The 18,602-nt window shown below is 37.6% G+C and overlaps 1 protein-coding gene across 1 annotated transcript; it reads left to right on the top strand.

Moving 5' to 3' along the window:
- The first annotated feature begins 3,511 nt into the window (after positions 1-3,511).
- On the top strand, positions 3,512-18,202 carry fbln5 (fibulin 5). The gene is made up of 11 exons (XM_067386553.1): positions 3,512-3,905; positions 5,417-5,471; positions 5,729-5,777; positions 5,866-6,186; positions 12,986-13,108; positions 13,624-13,740; positions 13,875-13,991; positions 14,153-14,275; positions 16,317-16,443; positions 16,559-16,754; positions 17,347-18,202. The coding sequence occupies exons 1-11, from the start codon at positions 3,862-3,864 to the stop codon at positions 17,506-17,508; spliced, it is 1,434 nt and encodes a 477-aa protein (XP_067242654.1). The 5' UTR covers positions 3,512-3,861; the 3' UTR covers positions 17,509-18,202.
- The last annotated feature ends 400 nt before the right edge of the window (positions 18,203-18,602 follow it).

Below are 18,602 nucleotides of genomic sequence, written 5' to 3'. Positions count from 1 at the left end.
ACTGCTCCAGGTGTGTGTTTACGGTGTGTGTGTTCAAAACTCACTGCTGGGTGAAATGCAGAGCACAAATACCATACTTCATCACTTACACTTTTCAATAAGTTTTTATTGTTCCATTCTAATAATTGGTGTTTTTCTTTAGAAATACATCTAATGATAACTATGCAAAAGGAAATCCAGCTGTTAGTTACTTAATTAATTCTTAATAAATAATTCTTAACTTAATAAATCATCTAATCTATGAGACTTATAGGGGTTTGTTGATCTTTTGCCTTTCTGTTTTTTCTTTTTTTCTCTGGCAGACTATGTAATCGCAAGGCTGTAATTTAAAAGTGCTTATGGAGGCAGTGGTCTAGAGCATTATCAGACCAGATTAACCTCAAAAGGGAATGTCCGTCTCTCCCAATATGTCTCTAGGGAAAACCCTGTCTGGAATTCCAATTGTAGTGTAACCGCGTCTAATACAGCTCTCTGTTCTCTGTAATCTGGTGCGTAGATTCTTGGAACATTTAACCAGTTTAAATCTATATTGATATTGACATCCAGCTGTGGATATACAGCAGTGGCCAAAAATGATGTGCGGAGGGGATATTTTAAGGACCATAAAAGTTTGATTAAACCATCAGAATATGAGGAAAATATTTTATATTTTTAAAAACTTTAGGGTTTTGTTCTTCCCTTATATTTAAAGTCAGTTAACACATTTGTCTGACAAAATTATTTCGCAAAAAAAAAAAGAAAAAAAAAGGCAAACTGCAGGCTTTATTTTACTATGCAAAAAATCCATAGAAAAACAAAAAGCTCACATGAAAAAGCACAGATAGACTACAACATAGTCAGTTATTGATATTTTGTTGTTTCTCTTGTTTTTGCATGCGTTCATAATTTCTTTGTATGAGAGCCAGGACATGTCACAAATAACACGGTTGACCCCAAGCACAACTATGTAATCTGCAAACATTTCTTTAATATATAATATTTGAATAAAGGGTGAAGATGCCAATTTTCCTAGGCCAGACATCACTTTTGGCCACTGTACATAAACTACCATTGAAAAGTTTTTTTTTGTTTGTTTTATTTTTAAAGAACTTGATACTTTTATTCAGCAAGGATGATTTAAATTGATCAAAAGTGACAGTAAAGACTTTCTATTTTAAAATAAGTTCTACTTCAAATAAATGTTCCAAATGAATCCAGAAACAAATGGTTTCCACAAAAACGTTAATCAGCACAACTGTTTCTAACTCTGATATTAAAGGGATAGTTCATCCAAAAATGAAAATTTGATGTTTATCTGCTTACCCCCAGGGCATCCAAGATGTAGGTGACTTTGTTTCTTCAGTAGAACACAAATGATGATTTTTAACTCCAACCGTTGCTGTTTGTCAGTCAAATAATGGGAGTGAATGGGAACTCTAACAGTAAGAGTCGAAAAAACATGCACAGACAAATCCAAATTAAATCATGCGGCTTGTGACGACACATTGATGTCCTAAGACACAAATAGATCAGTTTGTGGGAGAAACCGAACAGTATTTATATCATTTTTTACCTCTAATACGCCATTATATCCAACTGTGTTCAGCACTCGCTTAGTGAGGTCTGATCACGCTCTGATAACGACGAGTGATGTCTCGTGCATAGACTTCAATGAGTGCTGCCGTTGTCAGTAGTGCAATTAAAGATTTGACACTGTTATCATGGTGTATTACTGCAATTTTATACAAACATACACTATGTAAACAATTACTATGCTGTAATGGCACATTTGAATTGTAAAAAATAACTGTGGTGCTCTGAAGCAAATCCGTTGCACTAGATGGTGGAAACACTTTTAAGGTGTTGGATATAGTAAATGTAAGCAGGTGTCAGATTTTAATGCGAACGCTGCTCACACAGCACTCACAAAGCCAGACAAAATAACCCTGCCCTCACCAGGGAACACCTGCTTCAGCCTCCCACATTCCTTGCAGCCATTTTTCCCGCTGTTAGATTGTGTACACTTGAACTGTCATAACTCTGCTGTCTGTTTTATCAGCGTCAGATCAAGTCTAAACCTTTTTTATATCTCAAGATCTCCACCCAAATGGGCTTTTGCCTATAGGGCGTGTTAATCTGGCAGGCTTTGATCACCCAGAGCCTGAAAATATTTGTATTTCAGAGTCTAATGAATGTCTGAGTCATTAAAGAAATGTTCAGTAACATCACTGATGCATTCAGTGGCTCGCTGAACTATTAGCTGATGTAAGTCTCGAAAATCTTTTCCTCTTCATCCACACTGCGGTAAGCCTACTGCCCAAGTTTACTGTTGACACTGAACAGTTGAGTTTTAGTTATTTTGAGTGAGTGGGGCAGTGTGCTGCCTGGTGATGTGACTCCATCTTCTTTCCTTTATCCATGCCAAAGATCTCTGATACAGTGTCTCGGTCTCCCAGCAGTCTTCCCCGGCTGAATTCAGTCCACATCTGGCTTGGTAGATGCTGCCAAACCTACTCTAAAACCAATTAATCAATAGACAAAAGCAAAAGCAAAGCTAGTTGATATAAAAGGATACAATAAAAACAAAGTTTGACTGTATGTGCAGCCTTCCAGTCAAGTGTGTGGGCCGAGTGTGTTAATAGCTCAAAGGTTAGTAGTACAAGGTTATTTCAGCATATTTACACTGGGCAATAGCTAATAAGATGCAGGTCAAGGTGACACTTACCGTAGTTATGGTCTGCTGTCCAACCACTGGGCTGCAGTAAACTTTTTAAATAATTTTCTACATTAATTTCACTAACATAGAGGTCATTTATGTTTATGTTAATTAAAACCTTTTTTTATGGGCTGTTTTTGGTAATAAATGCCATTTGTGATGTGTAAATTTTTTTATATTTACAAGTGAAAAATAATTATACTTATTGACGTGCAGCTACTACTTGACGCACCGGCAAGCGCGAGAGCAGCCTACTGTTGCTATGGTTACTTACTACGTCCATTCGCTAGCATTTGTTTGATATAAATACGCGCTCTGTCTTTGACTAACTTTGTGTGTGTGTGTGTGTGTGTGTGTGTGTGGGGCGAACTTTTTACTTCTATTTGTTAAAGACCCCCACCCTTTGTTTTGACTTCCTTTGGTCCAAAATATGTTGCTCTGACACCGTTTTACACTCCTTCGTCGAACTGTAAAACCATAAGAGTTTTACTTCGTTAAATAAAGTATTGTTTTGCTTTACTAGTAGCCTGAACGACTCTATTTAATAGTTAATATGGTTGATGGGGTCCGCCTGACGTGATGACTCGACACCAGTACGTAGGCTACAGTAGCTCCCTCTAAATTTAAGAAGGCTGGTGAGCCTCACAAGTTAATTATGCGTCATTTTATTAGATTCTTTGCTCGGTTTTCCTCATCGCCGTCTTCCTTCTCCTCGTTTTGAGTCTGTGGCGGCTCCCTGTGCGCGCTTTCGTTCCAAAGGGGGCTGTCTGTCTTTGATGGGATCCAGCTGTTGGCCAAGTGCTCTGGGGGCCCGTTTATTTGCATTGCTAAACAATCCGTGGAGTGGTTCGAGTACGGAGAAATACAGCAAGTTTTCTATTTTTTATATAGTAAGACCCTCCTCTTACTATTGGTCAATGTTCTCACACGTTCTTGCCTTTGGTCGACAGGGCGGCCGCAGCGGGTGACCAAAGCCAAGTGTCTCGACATTCAAGTGAACGCGCGTACGCGGAGGGGGCGTTTTGGGTACTCCGTTTTGCGCATTGGGTCCTGCGAGCCCGTAAAGGTAGTAAAACCACAAAGATCAACTCTTTTCCTATTGCGAGGAGTTTACGGGTTGGTGGTGTGACGTTCTTTCCAAGGGAACCACAAGGATTCACATAAACATGTTATTTGAACTACGTGGCTTGAGTTGGTCGACCAACAAAAGGTGAGTTTAATTAGTCAGCTGGTGCTTATGGCAAGCCGCTTTAGCATACATGCATACATTTGCTAAGTAATCCTATATTGACTATCTTTTCACTGACTGTTCATTTGATAGCCTACTAGTGTGACTTATCTGTTCAGTTGCTCAATAGTACTTGTTCATTTGCTAAGTCACCATTCTAGTAGTGACAAGTAAATATTCCATTGTTACTGGTGACAAGTTGCTAATTGCCATTGGGGATTTGTGGTTCATTTCTTAGTACTAGTAACTATACCAGTTGTTACAAATGATCTATTCTAGTTTATTTATTATAGACTAGTACTGGTTGCACTTTATTTTTACAGAATATGCACTTATGTGTAAGAACGTACTGGGTAATATGTGACCCTGGACCACAAAACAGTCATAAGGGTCATTTTTGTTTAAGTTGAGATTTATGCATCATCTGAAAGTTGAATAAATAAGCAAATAAGCAGTGATGTGTGGTTTGTTATGATAGGACAGTATTTGGCAGAGATACAACCATTTGAAAATCTGGAATCTGAGGGTGCCAAAAAATCTAAATATTGAGAAATTTGCCTTTAAAGTTGTCCAATTGAAGTTCTTAGCAATGCATATCAACTCACAAAAATACATTTTTGATATATTTACGGTAGGAAATTTACAAATTATTTTCATGGAACATGATCTTCACTTAATATCCTAATAATTTTTGGCATAAAATAAAAATTGATCATTTTGACCCATACAGTGTATTGTTGGCTATTGCAACAAATATACCTGTGTGACTTATGACTGGTTTTGTGGTCCAGGGTCACATATAAAGTAACTACATGGGTTAAGGTTAAGTTTAGGGGTTGTACCTAGTTATTACCCAGTTATTATAAAATAAGTACATAGTATGTACATGGGGAACAGGACTGTAAACTAAAGTAGCTACCCTGGTATCTATACCAATTGTTACCAGTAACATCCAACTAGTTACAATTGCATTTTGTGTGTCATACTGTATGTACTGACTAGTCAGAATGGCTACTTTATAATTCAATTCAAAATCTTACTAGTATAATTAAAAATATTACTAGTAATATTACTATTAACATTATCTTTATCGGGATGGTAACTAGTAGCAAATAAGTGCTAGTATGTAATGAACATGTAGCCTATTAGTGACTAACTGATTGACTCACTGTTGAAGTAAGTACTAGTATCTAATAAACAAGAAGGCTCTACTAGTGACAAATTGAACAGATATTAGTCACTGTTGTATTACAGTAACAAAACAGATATTTGTAACGATTAAATGTTATTGTGCTTTGTCATAGTGCTTCACAAGAATATGTGAACCATGGTAATAAGATGGTAAAAATGATCCAATTTAGTGAGTGTTTGTAAATATTCCTGGTTCTGGGTGACCATTTAGTGCTTATATCAGTAAATGAACCCTTTAAGAATTTTAATGTGTTTTTTGTTTTCAAAATGATTTACTGAGATATTTTGTTTTTTATTTGTAGAATGTTGTCAGTTTTAATATGTATCATATGCTGCATTCACTCTGGGAAAAGTCAGGTAAGTGTTTTTTTGTTTTTTTTTTGAGTCATTCAAACTTGGCATTGTTTGATGTCTGTCATAATAAGAGTGTCTCACTTGTTCTTTTTTGATTAGTTTGGCTTGTTTGCTTTTACGGTGCTGTTGTACATCTGTAGTATACATAAACATATGATAGCAATGCCAAACTTCTTCAGAAATCCTTCATGCTGCACAGAATGAACTATTAAATGTTGTTTATCTATTGGATTGATTATGAAATCCCTATTTCTCTCCAGTCATGCACAGATGGATTTACTTATGACCGCCGTGCCAGACAGTGTATCGGTTAGTGGATGTCATGATATTAATGTGTTCATCAAGAACTTGTATTTCAAATACAGCTGTTAACACCATTTCTCACATATACTTTCAGACGTTGATGAATGTCGGACACTGCCAGATCCATGTCGGGGTGACATGCAGTGCGTAAATCAGAACGGTGGATACCTCTGCATCCCCCGTGGACTCTACTCCCAATCTTATGCCCGCAACAGCCCACGCTCTTACCCCGAGTCTTCCTATCCTGAAGAGTCCTACCCTGACAGATCGCAGGGATATTCTGAACCGTTCATTCCTAATGGTCCTCCTGTGGGAGCAGGCCCTGGTCCAGGCCCCGGCCCGAGCTACCCAATAGTGAGCCGGTCCACTCCCTGCCTTCTCGGATATACGCTTGGTGTTGATGGCACTTGTGTTGGTAAGTTTGCCTAATGGTCCTATACATTTCTGCATCCTGTACAACCTTGTTGATCACGGAGGTGTTGGTTAAAGATGGTACCAGAAAAGGTTGTAGGTGCAAACTCACAAGATTTGAACACATGCCTGGCTTTTCTTTAAAAATTGTCATTGTCGTTTAAAAAATGTTTTAAATTTGAGCTTTGTACAGAAATATATATGCATGGACAATTACTATCCTTAAAAATGTAATTTAATACTTTAGATCAAATGGCTTTTGAGGTCATAAGAAACAAATTCAGTCAGTCAAGTATATACAATTTTTGGCTGGTAGCGTAAATGACCATATATGATGTATTTTGCCATATATTACTCCAGAGATGCAGCCAATGTAATAATATATGTCAACTAATGATATATTTATTTATTATATATGAATTGGGTTGGTGATTAGTACAAAAGAAAAATTGTATCTAATAGCATCTAGTATCTAATGAACTACTATTATTTAATTACAGTACTAGTTTCTAACAAGAAGGCCCTACTAGTGACAGCTGCAATATATATTAGTCACTATTGGATTATTTACTAGAAAATAAGAATGAGTAACAAAACAGATACTAGTTTGTTTTAAATGGGACCTATTATGCCTCTTTTTACAAGATGTAATATAAGTCGTGAAGTTTCAGCTCAAAATACCCCACAGATCATTTCTAATACCATGTTGTAAATGCCCATTTTTGAGTGCAAGGAGAATTATGCTGTTTTCGTGCATGTATCTTTAAATGCAAATCAGCTGCTGCTATCCACCTCGCTTTCCAGAAGAGGGCGGAGCCTGTACAGCTTTTGCCTCGGATGCTCTGCCAAAAGTAACAAAACATGTGTTTGGTATTGATTATCATCTCTATCGCGGTCACTCTTACAACATTGCAGTTCTTCATCATCATGAAAATTTATTATCTGCATGTGTTTTGAAGCCATATCAGTGTAAACATCTGATATATGGTTTTCTAAGCGCACGCACACAGAAAGCTGGCTGTCAGATGGCGCTTCCCGTCAGTATTAAACTAAGTTATTGTACTTAAACTGTCAAACATACAAGGATATGTCAAAAACACACAAAGTTCACATAATCACAGTCGGTTATTTCTGTGAACGTAAAGTAAAAGAAATCACATGTGTATATTAGATCTGTGTATTAAAGTGAAAGCAGTGTAATATACAGTACCTACTGCTATATATATGCTGTTAATATGAATCAAACAATAAAGGAAAAACAGAAAATCATTCACTGCTCTCTTTAATAACTTAGTAGCTTTAATGCTGCTGTTAAATGCGCTGGCAAGGAGATAAACATGGTGGACTGTGTACAGCTTGCTGAGGGCGGGGTCTATGCTAATAGGGCAGAGTCCGTCTGCAGTCCGTGGGCGGGGCCTAGGCATTCTGTGACATCACAACAGGTAGAATCTGCAAACGGCTTGTTCTGAGACCCTGCTTATGATTTATGGGGATTGAAAAAGGAGTGGGTGGATTTGTACCATTATAGGATTGTTTTGTACACACACTGCCGACACACATTTTTGTTCAAACACCATGTAAAAGGGAATTTTGCATAATAGGTCCCCTTTAAATGTTATCATGTCTTGCATTGTGCTTTAAAAAAATATGTAAATCAATTAATTGCACATGATAAAGTACCAAATTCAAGTTTTGGGTACTCCAAGAAGAACTTAATACATTCTGGCATATGTAAAGCCAGTTCTTTATAATGCATAACACAAGCTAAGAAGACTCTTTGAGACATGGTCAATACTCACTGTGGGTCACATCAGGTTGTGGTCTTATGTTTACTTCATTTTCTGCAATGGACCATGGGTCTTCTCGCTTTGAAATGAAGCAAAGACTCAGTTCTGTGCTGGACTGTAATTTAGTAATGGCTGCGGTGGGCTGAGTGGCATCTTAAAGACTTCAGCAGAATGAATCTCGTAATTTGGACTGGATCAGTCATTAGTGTGGAACCACAAAATACCGTGGAACCTCAGAACAAACTACATCTTGTGAAGAGGCAGGAAGACACACAGGTCCTGGCATTCAGCCCTGTGCACTGATCCAACTTTACAAATACAATGAAACGTTTTTTGAGTTTCTTATTCACTGTCGTAAATCATCCGTTTGCAACCGGCTCTATGTGGTCTGCTTCTGTTGAAGTTGTTGAGCTGAATGTGGTGTCGATGATATCTCCTATGTTTTATTGCTTCCATCTAGATGGGTGTTATATATTGTGTTGTTGGAGTCTTTATGCGTGTCAGCGTGTTGACCTATTTCACGTGCCGTTTGATAAATGGTAGCCCAAATAACTGTGCGCTCTATTTTTTCGATATGGTCTGCGGATTTGTCTCGAGTTGGTGCCAGTCTTTGCAGTTAATGCATTCTCCAGTCTTCTCTTACTCCTCTGCAGAAACACACAGTGATAGATTTGTTACCTTTTGAGCCCAAGACAGTCGTGTTATAAAGAAGACAGATGCACAGATGCGATCATGAATGCGCTTTTTCAAACACACACACATGTCCTGACCTGGGAAATACTTGGATTTAGTAATGAAGATGAATGTTATGTCCTGTTCCAGATTTTGGACACAGAAAGGTCTTGTAGAAACAGCATGTTAAGCTTGGATAAATTGTGAAAAATCGTAAATACAAACCATTGCAGTTTCTCAGCATCTGAGGTCATTGGTTGTTGTATGAAATCTGTCATTGACCAGCTGTGCGACTTGTAAGCTTCCTTTGTACAGTGTGCGTTCAGTATTTATGTATGTTATGGGATGCTGTTATGGAAGAGAAACTGTACAGGAAGTGTGTTAAACCATTCCATCATTCATCCTACAGGTATTGCTTTGGTGTTGTGTGTTTGTAAAAACAAGGGAATGCCCTCTCCCTGCCAGTGGTGCTAAGATGTGATGGACCAAATCGGTCAACCCTGTCGGTACCTGAAATGTGTCCATCCTAACTTCATTCAAACCTGAGTTGAGCCTCTGTACTTATAAACCCATGCAAACTTCTGAAAGACAGTTCAGTTCAGGTGAAACCTGAGAAAATAAGATCTAAAGCTCACTTATGATTCTGGAATGTGAATGCTTTGCATCAAAATTCAAGAGCTTAAATGATCTTATTCTAGGTGGGAACTTGAAACGGTTCCCAAATGTTGATTTGTCAAGTTGAAACTTGCCTGTTCAGGCTGTGGGACTGTAACTGGTGTCTGTCAGCAAATGGAGAGTAGCTGTAGTACTGCAGACTAATTAATGTGTTTTAGCTTAGTGGGACGTCTGGAAATTGTGGTATGATGTCATTATTAGTACTGAGTCACTGAACGTAACTGTACTGTAACTTAACTGTAATGCTATTTTTTTTAATATACAGTACACCATTGAAAAGTTTGGGGTTGGTAAGACTTTGCTTGTTTGTTTTTGAAAGAAGTCACTTATTCTCAACAAGGCTGCATTTATTCGATCAAAAATATATTTTAAAATGTATTCTTTAGCTGAATTGCTCCAGTCTTCAGTGTCACATGATCCTTCAAAAATCATTCTAATATGCTGATTTGGTGCTCAAGAAACATTTCTTATTATAATCATCAAACTTTTTTTTTCCAGGATTCTTTGAGAAATAGAATCTTTTGTATCTCTTTTGTAAATATTTTGTAATTATAAATGTGTTTACTGTCATTTTTGATCTATTTAATGCATCCTTACTGAAAAAGTATTACATTTTTCCTGACCCCAAACTGTAAAGATTTTATTCATTTACTCATATCAACCATGCATTTTGTACTTTGTGTGAAGTTATTGTAGAATTGTTTAAAGGGTTAGTTCACCCAAAAATGAAAATTCTGTCATTTATTACTTACCTTCATGTCATTTCACACCCGTAAGACCTTCGTTAATCTTCGGAATACAAATTTAGATATTTTAGTTTAAATCTGATGGCTCTGTGAGGCCTCCATAGAGAGCAATGTCACTTCCTCTGTCAAGATCCATAAAGGTACTAAAAACATATTTAAATCAGTTCATGTGAGTTCAGTGGCTCAATATTAATATTATAAAGCGACAAGAATATTTTTGGTGCGGAAAAAAAACAAAATAACGACTTATTTAGTGATGGCCGATTTCAAAACACTGCTTCAGGAAGCATCGGAGCACAAATGAATCAGTGTGTCGAATCTGCAGTTCGGAGCGCCAAAGTCACATGATTTCAGCAGTTTGGCGGTTTGACCCGATTCATGATTCGATACACTGCTTCAGGAAGATTCGGAGCATAAATGAATCAGTGTTTTGAAATCGGCCATCACTAAATATGTCATTATTTTGTTTTTTTTCCGCACCAAAAGTATTCTCGTCGCTTTATAACAATAATATTGAGCCACTGAACTCACATGAACTGATTTAAACTGTTTTTAGTACCTTTATGGATCTTGACAGAGGAAGTGTCATTGCTCCCTATGGAGGCCTCACGGAGCCATCGGATTTCAACTAAAATATCTTAATTTGTATTTCAAAGATCAACGAATGTCTTAAGGGTGTGAAACGACATGAGGGTGAGTAATAAATGACATTATTTCCATTTTTGGGGGAACTAACCCTTGAAGCTCTTAAGATCTTAAGACAGAGTTGCTGGAGATATTTCTGATTCTACAGGTAAAGATCTGCCTAGTTGGTTATTTTCAAATGCTCACATGCTAATGGTACTTTCTGCTGTTGGTTTACTGTATTTTCCTTTCAAAAAAGACTCTTCTTGTGGCTGACCTCGTGCACTAGACATTCCACACAAAACGCAATTATTACCTTGCTGTACACCGCACATTAGTATAATTCACATATGCTGTGTGAAGCGTTGCTTGACCGGGCTGCTTGAACTATTGCAGTGGTGGATTGTAAATGCCTTTGATATAATTTAAACAACCAGTGTGTGGCAACAGATCACTGGCATTAAATCTCTGGAATGAAGAGGTGCATATAGAAGCAAGAGCTTTGAGTTGGTGCCAGATTCTTGGGTCCTGGATTGACCTCAACCTGTTTGTTCATGTTAATCATCTACAAGTTTTCCATGCCTGAAAAGTTTAGACTTGCATGTTTCTTTTTTGTTTAATTGTTTGGCTTTAATTTTACAAGCATGTCCTAACTTATGAGTATAAATTCTAACACCCGTCATTCAAACGATTCTACAATTTCCCCACCCTCTTCTGTGTTTATTATATATTTTTGCTAATTTGATTTTGCTTCTAGTGTTATGGATTCACTTTAACACATTTTAGCAAGTGTAAATCCATTTCGTAGAATTGCACAGATTTTCCAAAAGTCTTCAGATTCCCCCTGGGTTTACTTTTAAGGGATTGGATATCTCCGATGTGAAGATTAGATTTAATGACCTCAACAACATCTGTTATTTGGACCCCTTGTTAAGTTTAAAGAATTGTACCGTAGTAAACTTGTTAAAGGCGCGGTTAAAGTCTTGACTCGCATGAATGATATCATCCGCCGACAAATAATATCATTGATCTCTTTTCCTTTTTTACATGCAGGCATGTTTATCTCTCTTTCATTTACCTCATTTAAATCATGTGCAAAATTTACTGAAGTTTCCTTTACTGTTCCCAGATCAGATCTGATCCCAAAATTGCTTTCATTCCCAGAATGCCCCAGATCCTTTTACCTCAGATCAGATGTGTGTGATTGTACACATGTAATCCAGATGCTTTCTGGGGTCCAGCTGGGCCTGAGCGGGTTTTCTGTCTCATGTGGCCTGCATCTCTGCTATCAGACCTAGCTGTAATGAATCCACCTCATAATAATGCTTTGTGATGTGTATTACCAACAAGCTATGTAATTGTTAAGGATCTGAGCTGCTAACACAAAGTTTCAATTCCAGGTAGATGTAATGCAAAACATATGACTGCCTTTGTGATTACTGCACAGTAAGGCACTTTTGTTGAAATGTCAAATGCAAGTGAATGGGTCATTTAAAACTCATTTAAAATTAGGCACTGAAGAAGGTCATGTTGTAACCAAAACATTTGCTGTTCCTCAATAAAGCTGTGTCCTTTTTATTTTGCATTTGCTTTTATGATGTCCCTTTTTAACCTTCATAGTGTACAGGCCTTTTTGCCTATTTGAATTTTTGTGGCTTATGCACCTAGACTTTTTGGACTTTTCGGGCATTGTGAAGTAACATATTATGGAATTTCAGCTCGGTTTGCCAGGATCCATTGCATCATTCTACCCATATAGTAACAGTCTGTTGGCAGCTTTGACCAAAGAAACTATAATTATCTGGCTTTCACACGGTCCCCTACCCCCCGACTCCATCATGCCCTCATCACTTTCATAGTAACATTTGCTTTCTTTTAAAATATGTGACTTCATGGTCTGAGAACCAAGGGAGCTTTTTCGGGTATTTAAGGCATATAATGCCCTCATAAGGACTTGTGCTGATAATGAGCTAGTGAGAGTGGAATGGGGAGATATGAATTCCAGTTTTGGAAATGTGTTGTGTAAGACTAGTTATTTTCGTAAGATGTGATAGTCAGGTAAGATTTATGAGGTCAGGGATGGAGTTTGAGTTGTAACAGACCTGCTAAGTGTGAAGTAAAGAACATCTGTCCACATAGGGCAACGTAGATTAATGCATCGTCATAAATCAGAAGAGCTCATTGTAAGTTACATTCACCAAGGGAAACAGATGGATTGTTTCAGGTGAGTTTATAAAGTGGTCAGCTGGGGAAAAGCACAAGTGAACTGAACTGACAGTGGCTTTCTTTTATTATTTAGATGTCGATGAATGCGAGACAGAGTCACACCAGTGTAACCCGACTCAGGTGTGTATAAATACAGCCGGTGGATATACCTGCTCATGTACTGAGGGCTATTGGCTGGTGGGTGGACAGTGCCAAGGTAAGATTATGAATGCTTAGGCCCTAGTTTGATTACACGCTTTAATTAATGAAGTCTATATGCCAAGCGACACAACATTACATTACACTTTTATTCCTGCAATGATCCAATTTTCATTTTTTCATTGTTGAAGTACACTACCATTCAGATGTTTAGTATCAGTAAATAAAGATTTTTTTTTTTTTCATTTAGCAATGACACATTAAAGACACTTGTACTGTTACCATCTATTTTAAATAAATGCTTTCTAGTAAAGAATCCTGGAAAAATTGCTTCAGTTTTCACAGAAATTTTAGACTGCAAAACTGTTTTCAACATTGATAATGACAAGAAACGGTAGTGTACAATATAAATCAAGTTACTTGTTTAACAGTTTGATTATATGACAAATCAGTTATTTCATTAGTTACATACTGCAATAATTCACTTGTTCTTATTTGACCCTAAACAATCTCTTAATTCAGTTGTCACTGTTGTTTTGTGTATTTAGTGCTCTCTGACTCACCTTTCTTTAGACATTGATGAGTGTCGCTATGGTTACTGCCAGCAGCTATGCGCTAACGTCCCTGGCTCATATTCCTGCTCCTGTAGTCCGGGATTCCTTCTTAATACAGATAGTAGGACATGCCAAGGTGCACACATACACTTGGACATACTCATATTGTTTTGATCATTACAGTATTGATCATTACATATTCAATAAAAATCTTGACATATGCCATCTTCGTCCATCCTTCCTTCATTCTTGCTGTTTCTCTCTCACCAGATGTGGACGAGTGTGAGACAAACCCTTGCACTCACGGCTGTTTGAACACATATGGCTCATTCATGTGCACGTGTGACGAGGGGTTCGAGCTCGCCTCTGATGGGACCACCTGCAACGGTAAACAGGGCAGAAGAGATGATTGGAAAGGAGGAAGATAGGGGACAGAAAACAGGACGGTCCAGTTTAGTGGTTTTAGAGATAGGTTTAGGATGCGTGTTGCTTATATTTGTATGTGAGTTGTGTGTAATGTGTTTACCTTCATCAATACCTGTTCATAGATCTGGACGAGTGCAGTTTCTCAGACTTCCTTTGTCAGCACACGTGTGTGAACACGCCAGGATCATTCTCCTGTGTGTGTCCGCCAGGATATTATGTGTATGAGGATGGAAGGAGCTGTGAAGGTATCAGTACATATTTATATTTTGTGCTTCTTCTCTGTGCATATTTTTTATAAATGTTTCTTCCGCCTTCTAGGTGCATCTGGGGAAAATATGTATCACTTTAAACCAACAAAATGAAAATGTCTTCACGTTTTTATGACAAGCGCAGTTTTGCAAACAAACGCACACACACACACACAAACACGTTTGTTTTTGTGAATTGTGGGACATTCCATAGGCGTAATGGTTTTTATACTGTACAAACCGTATTTTCTATCCCCCTACACCTAAACCTACCCATCACAGAAAACTGTGCACATTTTTACTTTCTCAAAAAAACTCGTTCTGTATGATTTATATACCCACAGATCAGGCATAACATTATGACCACCTTCCTAATATTGTGTTGGTTCTCCTTTTGCTGCCAAAACAGCCCTGACCCGTCGAGGCATGGACTCCACTAGACCCCTGAAAGTGTGCTGTGGTATTTGCACCAAGATCCTTTAAGTCCTGTAAGTTGCGAGGTGGGGCCACCATGAATCGGACTTGTTTGTTCAGCACATCCCATAGATGCTCGATTGGAATGAGATCTGTGGAATTTGGAGGCAAATTCAACACCTCAAACTCGCTGTTTTGCTCCTCAAACCATTCCTGAACCATTTTTGCTTTGTGGCAGGATGTATTATCCTTCTGAAAGAGGTCACAGCCACCATTTCCATGAAAGGGTGTACAAAGGGTATTACGTGTCAAAGTAACATCCACATGGATGGCAGGACGCAAGGTTTCCCAGCAGAACATTGCCCAAAGCATCACACTGCATTCCGCCAGCTTGCTGTCTTCCCATAGTGCATCCTGGTGCCATGTGTTCCCCAGGTAATCGACACCAACACACCCAGCAATCCACGTGATGTAAAAGAAAATGTGATTCATCAGACCAGGCCAGCTTCTTCCATTGCTCCATGGTCCAGTGCTGATGCTCACATGCCCACTGTTGAAGCTTTTGGCGGGGGTCAGCATGGGCACCCTGACTGGTCTGCATTTATGCAGCCCCATATGCAACAAACTGTGATGCACTGTGTATTCTGACACCTTTCTATCAGAACCAGCATTAACTTCTTGAGAAATTTGAGCTACAGTAGCTCGTCTGTTGGATCGGACCACACGGGCTAGCCTTCGCTCCACACGTGCATCAGTGAGTCTTGTCTACCCATGACCCTGTCGCCGGTTCACCACTGTTCCTTCCTTGGAGCACTTTTGATAGATACTGACCACTGCAGACCATGAACACCCCACAAGAGCTGCAGTTTTGGAGATGCTCTGATCCAGTCGTCTAGCCATCACAATTTGGTGCTTGTCAAACTTGCTCAAATCCTTACGCTTGCCCATTTTTCCTGCTTCTAACACATCATCTTTGAGGACTAAATGTTCACTTGCTGCCTAATATATCCCACCAACTAACAGGTGCCGTGATGAAGAGATAATCAGAGTTATTCACTTCACCTGTTAGTGCTCATAATGATATGCCTGATCGGTCTGTCTGTGTGTATATGTGTGTGTGTGTGTGTGTATATAATATATATATATATATATATAATATATATATATATATATATATATATATATATATATATATATATATATAATATATATATAATATATATATATATATAATATATATTATATATATATATATATATATATATATATATATATATATATATATATATATATATATATATATATATATATATATATATATATATATATATATATATATATATATATTATATATATATATACATACACACAAAATATATCATATATAAAATGAAAAAATGTTATGAAAAATTCATTCACGGCCAGTAAGACATACTTATGGCTACATTTTCTCAGTTCATCTACCACTGGCATTAGCGAGTTACTTTTGGACACTGAACACAAGAATATTTAATATCTACTGCACCATTTAGCTTCCTTTACATTGATTGTTTGTTGTTATTGTTGCTGCAGTTAATGATGAACATGATGATAACCTGACTCTGTTGTGTGTTTGATTTTGAAGATCTCAATGAATGTGAGTCTGGTAACAACACCTGTACAACAGCACAAGTGTGTTTCAATTTCCAGGGAGGTTACACATGTCTGGATCCTCTCAGATGTGATCCACCTTACATAGAGCTCAGTGACAAGTGAGTTCATGAATGCTGGCAGTAGACAACTTGTTTACTGTAGTTAAAGCATTTAACTTATTGGTTTATTGTTGAACAGATGCAACATGTTGTTACATTTCTCTTTCTCTCTCAGTCAGTGCATGTGTTCTGCGGAGAATCCTGCATGTCGGGAAAGACCCTTTACTATCCTGTACAGGCATATGGATTTGTCTTCTGGCCGCAGTGTTCCTGCCGATATTTTTCAGATGCAGGCCACCACACGTTACCCTGGAGCATTTTACATCTTTCAGATCAAGTCTGGCAATCAGGGGCGAGAGTTTTACATGCGGGTGAGTGCAAATTTATATGATTTGTCTAAACCGCATCGACAGGTTTCCAAAAAAATATTAAGCTGCACATCTGCTTTCACCACTGGTAATAAAAAAATGTTTCTTGAGCACAAAAATCAGCATTAGAATGATTTCTGAAGGATCATGTGACACTGATGATGCTGTGAAATATTATTACAATTATTATAATTGTAATAATATTTCACAATATTATTACAATTATTATAATTGTAATAATATTTCACAATATTACCGTTTTTACTGTGTTTCTGATCAAATTAAGTTTTCTTTCAAAAACATTAAAAAAATCTTACCAACCTCAAACTTTTGAAGAGTAGCGTATATATAAAGGTGACCACTTGAGGGAGCTGAAGGATTTCTGTGAAACTTTCTGTCAGAATTACTCTGGAGCCAAACCACAAAGTCTTTATTGGTCTTATATATCCCTTAATGAATAAGCTGATGAAATTGTTGAAAGAATGTCAAAACCAGCATTCATTTATAAAACATGAATTATTTACTGTTATTTCAACACCTGTCCTGTGAAATAAAATTAAAAAAATTTCTTTCTTTTTCTTTCTCTCCACCACAGCAAACCAGTAATATCAGTGCAACTTTGGTTCTGGCCCGGCCCATTAAAGGACCAAAGACCGTCGTTCTAGACCTAGAGATGGTTACCGTTAATAACGTCATCAACTTCCGAGGCAGTTCAATCATCCGCCTCACAATATTTGTCTCCGAACATCCATTCTGAGGCTTTACAAATGAACCTCTGACCTCTCACCTCTTCATGGCCCCATACCTCCATCATGGACTTCCTGTTACTGCACTACCCTTCAGGCAGCTGCATTTCTTCATTTTTTTTTTGTTCTGTGTTCCTGGACTCATGTGGTCATCGCCCTCTCTGTCTGCTCTCTTGTGGGCGGAGCTTGTGTTGATCTTTGATATTTCATAATGCAGGTTTTTAATTAGGCTGCCTGGCTGTCGCAGTCACACAAATGTACCCGTAAACAGAAGAATATTTATGTTGTGTTTCTTTGGTCTCATTTGTTTGTGTTTCCCATTGTGCTTTTTCTTCCTCCAATTGCAATTTTTTTAAAGCTGGTTTTGTTTGTTGATACTTTTAGTGGCACTTGTCACATTGTCTCAATGTGAATGTGAGTTTTTGAGTGCCACTCTAATTTGTTCTTGACCTTTGAATACCCCAAGCAATGAAAGAGCTGCTAGGCTTGCACATGCTACAAAATCACGTTTTTAAAAATCTTCTAAATAACTCAGACAGGAGTCTGCAGTGCATCTTCAACACCCGTTAGCCAGGAAAGTCTAGGAAAAAGTCATTGGTTTGGCTCAGAATTTCTTATCATTGCATCTGTGCAGAATTTCCTGTGTATCTGTTTTTTATTTGTGAGGTAAAGAGAGCCTGGTCAATCAATAAACAAAAATTTGATGACCTGAAATTTAGTTTGTTTGTGTTCACTTTTTTAGCAAATTTAGACTGATGCATAGAAAGTTTATAATGGGCATTAAAGGATTAGTCCACTTTCAAATGAAAATTACCTGATATTTTACTCACCCCCATGTCATGCAAAATGTTCATGTCTTTCTTTCTTTAGTCGAAAAGAAATTAAGGTTTTTGATGAAAACATTCCAGGATTTTTCTGGAGCCCAAACGGTTGAAGGTCAAAATTACAGTTTACAGCGATCCCAGATGAGAAATAAGGGTCTTATCTAGAGAAACCATCTCTCATTTTCTAAAAAAAAGTTTTAAAATTGTATACGTTTTAACCATAAATGCTCATCTTGAACTAGCTCTCTTCTTCTTCTATTAGAATTCCAGCAGTGTAGACA

The sequence above is a fragment of the Chanodichthys erythropterus genome, chromosome 5, assembly GCF_024489055.1.
Source record: "Chanodichthys erythropterus isolate Z2021 chromosome 5, ASM2448905v1, whole genome shotgun sequence".
NCBI lineage: Eukaryota > Metazoa > Chordata > Actinopteri > Cypriniformes > Xenocyprididae > Chanodichthys > Chanodichthys erythropterus.
Note: the sequence above shows the minus strand (reverse complement) of the source record. Positions and strands in the feature narration are given on the sequence as shown.